At 50.2% G+C, this 11,049-nt stretch overlaps 2 protein-coding genes across 2 annotated transcripts in view; both read right to left on the bottom strand.

Annotated features, from left to right (window-relative positions):
- The window catches only part of LOC103460864 (MAGUK p55 subfamily member 5-A-like), a 12,393-nt gene extending 6,011 nt beyond the window's left edge, over positions 1-6,382 (bottom strand). The window contains exons 1-11 of the mRNA XM_017303508.1: positions 6,199-6,382; positions 4,726-5,006; positions 3,760-3,925; positions 1,555-1,655; positions 1,235-1,342; positions 1,076-1,153; positions 863-1,003; positions 627-788; positions 456-533; positions 198-381; positions 48-119 (exon numbers count right to left, since the gene is read on the bottom strand). Of these exons, the coding sequence (XP_017158997.1) occupies positions 48-119; positions 198-381; positions 456-533; positions 627-788; positions 863-1,003; positions 1,076-1,153; positions 1,235-1,342; positions 1,555-1,655; positions 3,760-3,925; positions 4,726-4,905 (1,270 nt within the window). The 5' untranslated portion in view covers positions 4,906-5,006; positions 6,199-6,382. The remainder of the gene's footprint in view (positions 1-47; positions 120-197; positions 382-455; positions 534-626; positions 789-862; positions 1,004-1,075; positions 1,154-1,234; positions 1,343-1,554; positions 1,656-3,759; positions 3,926-4,725; positions 5,007-6,198) is intronic.
- Positions 6,383-7,550: 1,168 nt separating this feature from the next.
- On the bottom strand, positions 7,551-11,041 carry LOC103460863 (gephyrin-like). Its single transcript, XM_008403186.2, has 3 exons — positions 10,816-11,041; positions 10,274-10,412; positions 7,551-10,093 (listed from the first exon to the last, which is right to left on the bottom strand). Exons 1-2 carry the CDS (start codon positions 10,925-10,927, stop codon positions 10,279-10,281), a joined length of 246 nt encoding a protein of 81 aa, XP_008401408.1. The 5' UTR covers positions 10,928-11,041; the 3' UTR covers positions 7,551-10,093; positions 10,274-10,278.
- Positions 11,042-11,049: the final 8 nt, after the last annotated feature.

Below are 11,049 nucleotides of genomic sequence, written 5' to 3'. Positions count from 1 at the left end.
TAGCATCTTCTTTAAACAGTCAGTTCATTGTAGCGTCAGTGACTAACCAGGTTTCTCAGACTCCTTGTCTTCTTCTATGGTTTGCTTCATGGCCTCCCGTTGTTGCTGGAAGCTCTTCCCTGTGATGTAAACAAACCGAGCTGAACACCAGGCGTACCGTATTCAAAGCGGCCAGAACCTATGGCCCGGCAGCGCACCTGGGACGAGTCCGGCCAGCGGCTGGTTGTCCTCGTCGCCGTCTCGGTACGCCTGCCACCAGTTGGGGTCGGCCTGGCTGATGATGTGGAGGATGTCTCCTTTCTGGAAGGACAGGCCCAGCTCTCGGCACGGCACGTATGGGTCATCGGACGGGTCGTAGTCGAAGTGGGCCTTCACATGGACCTGGAACGGTGAAGATCAGGAGGCAGATGAAGGTCTGAAGCTGTGAGGGCGGAGCCTCGCAGGGCGGAACCTACCACGCTCTCCTTGACCGGCGCCGGTTTGGTCTGAGCGCTGGGGATCAACACGAAGGTCAGGAGGCCGTGCATGTCGGCCTGGTGGAGACAAAGCACCAGAAGGTCAGAGAGCAACACGTCTTCAGATGACCAAGTGAGGCCAAACACCTGGCTGATGAGCGRAGCACTCACCAGGATGTCAAACACCTGGTTGACGTCCTTCCCTCTGATCTCCACGCCGTTGATCTCCAGGATCTCGTCCCCCTCAGACAGCAGGCCGCTGCGTTCGGCTGCTCCTCCCCGGACGATGCGACTGATGATCACGCTGTCCATCTCGTTTCGAACAGTCGCCCCCTGCGGGACGGAGCGGGAAATGTGTGAGGCGGCGCGCGGGACTCCAGCCGAGCAGCGAAGTTCCTCAGCCTCACCAGGGGAACGTCTCGAGCCTTCTCGATGCGGACGATCTTCACGGTCTCTCCGCCCCACTGGGTCACAGTTTCTCCTTCCATCGAATCGGACTCCGGCTCCATCTCTCTCTCTGCCACGCCGTCGTGAGCCTGCAGCAGCGCCTGCAGAGGAAGCATCATGCTGAGGACTGCTGGGAGMCGGCAGGCGACGCCCCCTGCTGGTCGGGGCCTTACCTGCAGCTGGGTGTCGGACAGCAGACCGAGCAGCTCCAGGCCGTCTTTACTCTGGCTGGCTTGCACCAGGCTCCTCACCTGGAAACACAGAGAGCCTGGGTGGAATCGGAGCAGCGATCGGGGAGTGGTCGGAGGTCAGAGGTCGTTCAGCAGAGTTACCTCCAGGGCCAGCGGCAGCGCCTGCTGGGTCAGCGGGAACGGTGGAGTCGGCTGCTGCATGCTGGACGCCACGGCGTTGTGGATCCTCAGAGCYGACTGGAAATCCGACTGCGGGGAACCAGAACACAGCAATTAAGCTGTGCTCTAACCTGGTCCGGTTCGGCCCGGTTAGTCTGGTCCAGCCCAGTCCAGACAGGTTGAACAGAACCGTCTCAGGTCCTGAATTATCAAGACCAGTTAGCTCCACTGGAGAACATCCATCCTGGTCCGAACAGTCAGAACCCGGAAAGCAAAGTTGTGGCGGTCCRTCCCGTCCTTACCTTGCTGAGCAGAGCCAGAACCAGCTCCACGTCGTTCTGGCTCTGCTGGTCGGACAGGCAGCTCCGGACCTGCTTCAGGGACAGCAGCAGCTCCTCCAGCTCTGAGGAACAAGAGGACAAGACACTCAGGGGGCTGCATGGGGCAGCAGGGGGTAGATGGGGTAGCAGAAGGCAGCAGGGGGGCTGCATGGGGCAGCAGGGGGTAGATGGGGTAGCAGGAGGCAGCAGGGGGGCTGCATGGGGCAGCAGGGGGTAGATGGGGTAGCAGRAGGCAGCAGGGGGGCTGCATGGGGCAGCAGGGGGTAGATGGGGTAGCAGAAGGCAGCAGGGGGGCTGCATGGGGCAGCAGGGGGTAGATGGGTATCTGCAGGAGGTAACGGGGGCTGCATGGGGCAGCAGGGGGTAGATGGGTATCTGCAGGAGGTAACGGGGGCTGCATGGGGCAGCAGGAGGTAGCAGGGGGCAGCATGGGGCAGCAGGGGGTAGCGGGAACTGATTTGACCCTTAATTTCTTCACCTTCCCAGTGTACATGAAAGCAGTGACAACAGGCAGTGGCGGTTTCTGATATGGGCACCATGTGCTACCGCCCAGGGGGGCCTTTTAGGGGGGGAGGGTTATGGTTGAAAGGTTTCATGAACAGGGCTAACAGCTCTGGTAAACTCAGTAACAGATAAATTAATGGAGCTAACGGAGACAACTGAGCTAATGGACATAACAGAACCAACGGAGCAGCAGGAGACCCACATCTAGTGTTGTAGTACCGGTCTTGGTCTCAAGACCACCATTTGATGGTCTCCGTCTCAGGCATTGAGGACCTGCATACTGTCCAGTTTATTCTAAGACATGCGCAGTGGCTTCCTCTGAGCGGCAGATGTCTGTCTAATTGTCGGTAATATAATAGCGCTGCATAAATCATCAAACATGGCAACATGWWAATTCAGTAGCGCTTTGCTTTCACAGACTTTATTGTGTGGAGATGTTGACTGACATGTCGCATGTACGGGACAACGCTGTGACCAAAGTCTGCAATCCAGAGATGGTGCATTCATAAACGATCTGATTTTACYAAGAAYGACAGAACTGGAGCCTCGCTGAGAGCCGTTCTTTGTTCTTGTAATGCTCTGCTACTCTGCAGTAGCCATTATTATTTTATTTAATCATATACATTGATATTTATTAGTAAATAAATAAAACAAGAACTTGAGAGCAGACAGAACATGCTCATTGCTCTCTGACTGATTTTGTCTCCTGTCATGTTGCAGATGTTGCAGCTCTGAGCTGCTGGGCTTCATGCAGCAGGAGAGAGAGAGAGAGAGAGAGAGAGAGACAGAGAGAGAGAGAGAGAGAGAGAGAGAGAGAGACCGTCGCCTTGTGCTTGGTTCCTTCTAGCTTGTTGCGCCCTGCGCAGTGTTCATAGATGTGGGTTGTTTACCGTCGGGGAATTGCATTAATTGCTCTGTTTAATGGTGCAGACAGTGGTGGTTTCTGACATGGGCGATATGGGCAACCGCCCAGGGCGTTGTCTTTTTGGGATGCACCAGATGAGCGTTTGAATTGATAATGATACTGGTTACATTTATTTCAGCTCCAAGTGTTTAATATTTAGCTGTTTTTATGGGAATATGAATCTTTCAGATCAATGCAAGAAGCAATTTGATCATATTTCACATTGCATTGGGTCACGTAGCGCAGGGCCGGTCTTGGTCTTGTCTCCATACACTGTGGTCCTGATCTGGTCTCGGGTTAGGCGGTCTTTACTACAACACTATCTACATCTAACTGCATGTTGGTCTGTGTGTGTGTGTTTGTAAAACCTTGTGGGAACCATGTTCCTGACACGTACTACGCTGTGGGGACCCACTGCTCCTTGTGGGACCAAAGCCCGGTCCCACAAGGGGAAATGCTGTTTGTGGGTCACGGGTCAGAACTTGGACTAAGGTGTGAATTGAGTTTTGGTTAGCGTTAGGCTGTAGAAATGAATGGAAGTCAATGGAAAGTCCCCACAAAGGTAGCCATGCAAGTGTGTGTGTGTGTGTGTGTGTGTGTGTGTGTGTGTGTGTGTGTGAACAAACAAAGCTTTAATTAAGTCTGTGTCTCTTGTGCTGCTCTCCCTCCCTGAGGAATTCCCTCCCTGACAGGAACACGTTCCCTCCTCCTGCTCTCAGCACCCACATCCCTTCCACTCCCCTCCCTCCTCCTCTTACCCAGCAGCGCCTGGCTCTGGCTCTGAGGCGGGACAAGCGTGTCCTGCAGGAAGGTGGGGTTGTCGATGCCGACGGCGTGCGGGTTCTGGGCCAGCTTCCTGAGACGCAGCGAGGCGTTCAGGTCCAGCTGCCGGCCCTCCTCCTCTCGCCGGCGCCGAAGATCCTCCTGGAAGATGAACAGGRTGAAGTCGGGTCACCGACTGTTCAGGGATCAGTCAGGTGGGGTCACCACCAGCCAGGTGTTGGCTGTGGATCCTGTTCATGTCCACCTTTTGAACTGCAGTCCAGAAGCTACACTAAGCTATGCCAGGTTACGCTATGCTAGGCTAAGCTACACTAAGTTATGCCAGGTTACGCTATGCTAGGCTAAGCTACACTAAGCTACACTAAGCTACACTAAGCTATGCCAGGTAACGCTATGCTAGGCTAAGCTACACTAAGCTTAGCCTAGTGTAGCTTAGCCTACACTAGGCTAAGCCACACTAAGCTATGCCAGGTTACGCTATGCTAGGCTAAGCTACACTAAGCTATGCCAGGTTACGCTATGCTAGGCTAAGCTAGCGTGATAAACAGTGCCGATCCCTGTCCAACAGGCTAAAGCAGAAACTGCTGCTCTTCCTTCATTCACAAATCGGCTAATTCTGTGAAATTCCACGTTTCATCCTGGATTCTGTTTTATTCCGCTTTCTGTGTTAGCCTAACAACGCTGCGACGCAGAGCACCTTCTTCCAGTSAAAGATGAATAAAGTTTGATTTGTTACACAACTTTAAATACTGGAAGACATTTTAAATATCCAAAATAAACCACGACTGAAAACAATAAATGCATATGAAATACGAATAAAATGACTTTCTGTCCCTTCAGAAAAATGGAAATTATTGCGATTAATTAAATTAAAAGGCTGAGCTCCGGCTGCGAGCTAGAAGAGGCTCTCCGGACCAGACCGGGCCCGGTTCTGATGGTACCTGGTGCTGCCGGATCCTCTCCAGCTGGGCAGAGCGGCGCAGCGGCAGCGTGCGGGCCCCCAGCTCTGAGGGACAGTCCACAGCCATCTCCCGGGGCGGCTGGCCTCCTCGCAGCTCTTCGTCCGCTCCCCGCCCTCCTCCGCCCTCCCCAACATGGCCGTTCAGCTGGGAGGTCGTCATGCTGCGCTCTCTGGGCTTTATGAGTGGATRRGGTGACGGGTCGGGTTGGGAATCCGGCAGGGTCTAGGAGGGAAGCTCAGCAAGCGCGGCAGCCATGATACCTGAGGACAGAAGAAGATCATCAGCACTGGGAATACTGGGAAAATATGGTTCTGGAGGTCAGTCCAGTCAAAGGTCCTGGTTCAGGCTCAACAAAAACATTCTGCTTCTCAGTAACAATAATAATAAATGTGGTAAAACACAACCGGACCTCCAGGTTCTGGTCAGGACCGGGTCACAACCCGTCCTCATCAGCCAGGCGTTCCCACACTTCTTCCTTCCACCTGACTTTCCAGGATGTGAACCCTGGACGGTGCCTGACCGTCTGCTGGACTGGACCGCCTCCAGAACCTCATTCAGGTTCTGGTTGGGTCCAGTTTGGACAGCAGGTCTGGATTTCAGACTTGACCCGGTACCGAGGGACAACATTTACAGGACCCAGATTTAATCGGGTCGGCTCCAGGTCCTGCTCCGTCGTCATGGTAACTCAGCCTTGCCCACATGRACCGGGCCTGGTCCCGTTCAGGTTGGTTCTGAGTGCAGTTCCAGCACCACGGTGAACCTGCAACATTGGGTCGGAGGGAAAACGCTGAAGTCAGCACTGCAATCTGAAACCCAATCAGCCGGGGCCGCTCAGAACCAGAACCTTCCCTTCACCCAGCCGGGCTGCAGCGAGGCGTTCAGGTTCGGCTCCGAAACGCCACGCTGGGCGTTCTGCMGCTGGTTCTGGTTCATGTTGAGGGAGTTCTAGGAAGACGGGCCGGCCCTCGGTTCTGCCAGGCCCCGCCCCCTGACGCCAGGCCCCGCCCCCTGACGCCAGGCCCCGCCCCCTGACGCCAGGCTCCGCAGGGGGCGGGGCCTGGCTCTCAGTTGAACTACTGGAAAGATAAAACCAGTACTTCAACTGGGAACTAGTAGCTGAACTGGGAACCAGTAACTAAACTAAGAACCAGTAGCTAAACTGGGAACCAGTAGCAGTTCCAGGGCGGAGGGACTGACACAGAGCTAACCTGAAGCTAACTGGAACTAGTTTAGTTTAAACCAGTTTTAGTAGAAACCGGCGGAACCGCTGGGATAATTCAGTCTGCYTCAGTGAGACCGAGCTGCGATTCTCCAGTTGGAAAGAACCCAAACCTCACCAGAATKACCGGAACCGAACCTTTCTGGGTTTTACTGGGCTAAAGGTAGAAGCTAGCTGCTAGCAGCGCCTTCCTGGGGCACCTGTTGATAACAAAGCCGCTCGCAAACACTCACCTCCGGGTCAGAGCGGTCCACAAACTCCGTCAGTCCCGCTACATTCAGCTCCGRAACTCCAGAGTAAATATTCCCAAAAGTCCGCTTTTTACTGCGTTACAATCCCAGTTTCACTCCGACACACTTGTTGCTGCTTCATCGGTGAAGCAGAATCCTCCTCCTCTCCGTCTGTCACTTCCAAATCCACTCRGGGCGGGCTCCGCTGATAAAACACGGGCGCTGATTGGACGGCCCGGTCAAAGGAATCCAGTCTGAGCCAATCAGAAGCGCTGCTTTGGGGAATGCAGAATGTAGCAAAGTGCAGCTATGCTGCGTTGGATGACACCCAGAAACTGGAATGTTCATCTATAAGGAACGGAAATAATGCCAGAAACGCAGAAATTAACAGAACGGAAATCTGTTCTTTGTGTCGAACAGGATTTTCCTGAATATTATACGAGTCAATCTGCTAGCTAGGCTACACGGTCTCCACGCTAAAAACCAGATAAAGATTAAGATCAAATTAAAAATGTTTAAATAAAGACAGATTATTACTACGCCTGTGTGAATGTTAACAACTGATCCAAATTACAAAATATCCAACGTTCTTAGTTGTTTGTAGGAGAAAAATAGATGCACTTTTTAATGTTTTATCCATACTGGAAAGAAATTACTTTTACTTTTTATTTTTTACCCACCTAAACTTATTAAGGATTAATAAAGGTTCTTTATTTTTCAGTCAGTAAAAACCAGGAAAGCTATCTGGACAATACATGACAAGAACTAAGAAACAACAATGAAACACTAGTTAATACATCTATTATATATTTCAGATATCCACTTCACTGATTGTGATCTAAGCACTAATAAATAATATCTCAATAAAGAATAAATAGCATTAAATAAATAAAATGAGCATGATGAGACATTTATTTACAGGTCCAAGTAAAAACACTTATAGCTTTTATTACCTGCCTGAATATTGAAGCATAACCCTAATATCTAATGTCAGAAGAATGTTAGCAACTTATATTAACCCAAGGAACATTAAATAATAAAACAAAAGTTGGAATTTCTGATGATAAAACTGGGGGTGTGAGGGGAATGTAAATAAYATTTATATATTGATGGTCCCGGTGTTTTGGTGGTTCTGATGGACAGGAGATATGGCGGTCCAAACAGAACCGGGTGGTGGTTCTGTTCTCTCTGACCGAACCGCTGGTTGAAGGGTTTAAACTGGTTCTAAACCAGTGGGACCCTCTGGTCTTGTGATTTGGGGAGAGAATCATGAAACCTGGATGTTTCTGGGCCGTTTCCTGTTCGGATCCAACATGGCGGATCGTTGTTTCTGTAAATGAAGGAAGCTCAGCAGGTAGAGAATAATCAGGATCATCTTTAATTCAGTTTCAGTAATGTTACAGAAATCCTCCTGCAGTGTTTTACAGTAGAAGGCTGTCATTGCTTCAGGAAGTGCTGGTCATGTGGATCGTGTGCAGACACTGACTCCAGTGTTTCCTCCGTTCAAAGGCAGTTTCACAACAACCGCTGCTGCCGCTTCCTGATTGGTCCTCAGGCAGGCGCCGTGCTGCGTCCAAGTCACCATGGAATTTCCACACCCATGAGCTGCCCAATGTGGGAAAACTAAAGTGAAAGTGTTTCGTTTTTATTGACATTTAATTTAAATATCCTTCCCAGAATTAATGAGGCGTCCTCCGGTCTGCTGTGACTTGAACGCAGCACGAGCAGCAAAAATCACTGCGGTGCATTTGAGGTAACTGGGAAGTTTCTGAATCAGAAATGATGGGGAACGCTGCCCAGGTGCTGCACCGGACCTGGAACCGCACCTGCCCATCTAGAAAGAAACGCCCCTCGGTACGGCATGCAGGGTCCATGATGAGAGGAAGGGTCAAAGGTCAGACATTCTGCAGGGCAAAAGATCCTCAGAATCYATCAGAACATTTCAGCAAACCACGAAAAACRATAGAAACATAATTTGGAAAAAACTACAGTAGTTCAGGAACCTGAACACAGCACAGGGCCCTGAAGGCAWCRCGGGGCCCTGAACGCATCGCGGGGCCCTCACCACAATATGGGACCCTGAATGCAGCGCAGAGCAGCTGACCTTTGACAGGGTTTGGCACTGAGGGGAAGAGTGAGAGGAAGAGGAAGAGGAAGGTTTAATGAATGTGGGACTTTAATGTTTATCTGCATCTAATCTGGAAATGATTTTAGTCCGTATCAAACTCTCCAAAACTCTGTATGGAACACCTGAGATGCCACAAAAATAAAATTATCATGAAACTTGAAGCAAAAAAAAAAAGATGCTTAAATTATCTCAATATTTTAAGGAGAATCTTTTGAATTGTTGAATTTGCCAATAGTTCAGGACATTTATTCAAAAAATAAAATATATTTATAATGAAACATAAAGAAGAAAAAATGTCAAAAACAAGAGAAGAAAACCATTCTTTGTTCTTGATTTTTAAATGAGGTACTTTTTCTAACGCTTTGGGCATTTTTCAGTTTTATTTCCATTATTTCYRTATGGAAAAYCTTAAGTGTCGAAAAWTCAAACTTAATAAAATGACATTTAATTTTTCAGAGAACTGTGAAGGATGCAGTCAGAGCGTTTCTTCAAATCTTAAAAAGGTTCTGACTTGTTTTTCTAGACGAAGCACCATTAGGTAGAAACACACAGTGTAGTCCTGAACCGGAGCAGCAGAGTTCTACGGTTCTGTTGGGTTGCTAGTGGCCGGGACGGCAATCATAAAACGTCACAATGAAAAGCTTTCCCGTTTTCTGGATTTAACTGATMTTTTGGATGTTTGGAAGCTACTGACTGGCTCATCTAAAGTCAGAAGTGTACGGAGAGCCGGTGGTGCCACAGAAAACTCCACTTCTGTAAAAACGACCAAAAGATCAAGCAGGAAAAGTAAAGAGAGATCAGTTAGAGGAGTCATGCAAAAACTGAAGCCAGTTTAGATCCCCTTCTTTTTTAACAGAATTTAAGGTTTTAAATATTATCATCATAAATAAAGAGCAGAATCAGCTAAGGATTCGGCAAATAAATTAGACACATTAGATAAATAAATTTAGACAAACTGACAGAAAGCAATGAAATAAAAATACGGGTTTCTTTTATTTCTCTTCATCTGTTATTATTTCTGCGGTTTTTGCTTCTATATTCTTCCATACATAGTGTTTCCTGTGGCATCAAGCTCTAGGAAGATGTTTGACGGAGAGCAGCTGCTGCTCCAACCGGCCGGTTCTGACAGCGACCCGACCCAGACCCGGGCCCGGAACCCGGTTCCGGACCGGTTCTGCTTTGCTCRTGGCTTCCACTGTTTGGTGTTTCTGAACATCAGCCTTGATGTTTTTATTTCGTGGCACACTGTGGAGCTCCAGCAGGAAGTGGACGGTTCCCACTCATCATCATCATCTTCATCATGGACAATGGTTTCTATGTGATGAAGGAGGGAGCAGAAACAGAAGAAGAGAAGGAGGAAGAGGAGGAGGAAGAGGAGGAGGAGTCTCTAGTGTTTACCTGCCAGGTAAAACGCACAAAGCAAATGAAGAGGAGATGAAGACTACTGAGGTGAGAATATCCAACCAGAACCATGGCAATAATAATAAATAGAATATTAATTAAGAATATTAATTGTTATTAGGATAATAATATTACAGAATAAATCTTCTTTTATATATTTTTTCACATTTTTTCTCTGTTGGAGTACAGCGAGCTCCTCAGAGAGGATTCAGCCTGCACTGGCTCCGATTGGCTGTTGCATATGACATCACAGCTAATGGCCACCAGATAGACATGCATCATTTCCTGCCCCGCCAACCACGCCCTTCCTGTCCAGGTGAGACGTCTCCTGGTGTTGCCACGGTGATCGGGAGCAGGTGACGCGAAGGTCTGCAAGAGAAAAAGAGAAACATGGCAGACGGCTTGTTAGTCCTCTGGCCAGCAGGGGGCGACGGGCGGGACAACGCTCTGCGCGGCCAGCAGGGGGCGACGGGCGGGACAACGCTCTGCGCGGCCAGCAGGGGGCGGGACAACGCTCTGCGCGGCCAGCAGGGGGCGACGGCGGCTCACCTGCATCATAGCCGGCCGATCACCATGACGTCCACCACCTCGCCCTTGTGCAGCTCCACGTACTGCTCGGTCTTGGGCGGCAGCATCAGCAGCCCGTTGGCGCTCCGCATGGACATGAGGCGGCTGGACACCTGGTTCCCTGCAGGACAACAGCGTCAGCGCCAACCCGGTTCTGGTTCTGACGGCTGCCTGGYCACAGGTCACCAGCTGGAACTACAGCATCTGCTGCCAGGATCAGCCCCGCGCTCTCTGGGAGGATTCAGGCTTTTAAGCAGGAAGGAAGCTCCAGCAGAACCAGAACCAGAACCAGAACCAGAACCAGAACCAGAACCAGAACCAGAACCAGAACCAGAACCAGGCTCGGTACCAGCAGCCATGATTTAACAAAATGTACATTTAAATATTTTCAGGCCTGATTCTGCTGCAGAAACAAACTTCTTGGCTGAATAAAGATGTTGCTTCAGATGTACCAGGCGCATGCAGACTTTAGGAGCCAACTGTACGTTTCCTGTCAAAGGTCAAAGGTTAAAGCATGAGCTGACCTGTGCTTTGGGCCCAGGGCAGCGGCTCCTGGTGGTGCCAGGTCAGGATGCAGCGGTGGTATTCAGGTCGGGGGTCCAGTTTCACGTCGCAGGACAGCTGGACAAAAAGCATCCGGCGTTGGCCAATCCGTGARACACGAAGCTTAAACGGCCTAATTCAAGTCTGAGCCTTTGCATGTTTATCGGTTGAATTCTAGAAAACTCCAAGTAACAAGCAGCAGCAGCTGACTGGAC

The sequence above is a fragment of the Poecilia reticulata genome, unplaced genomic scaffold (assembly GCF_000633615.1).
Source record: "Poecilia reticulata strain Guanapo unplaced genomic scaffold, Guppy_female_1.0+MT scaffold_314, whole genome shotgun sequence".
NCBI classification, from domain to species: domain Eukaryota; kingdom Metazoa; phylum Chordata; class Actinopteri; order Cyprinodontiformes; family Poeciliidae; genus Poecilia; species Poecilia reticulata.
This window is presented reverse-complemented; position numbering and strand designations above follow the sequence as displayed.

Excerpts from the sequence above, each read along its gene's own strand:
- LOC103460863 (XM_008403186.2), bottom strand. The coding sequence starts at position 10,927 with ATGCTTTTTGTCCAGCTGTCCTGCGACGTGAAACTGGACCCCCGACCT. Across the intron at positions 10,413-10,815 it reads GCCCTGGGCCCAAAGCACAG|GGAACCAGGTGTCCAGCCGC; the intron begins GTCAGCTCATGC and ends GTTGTCCTGCAG.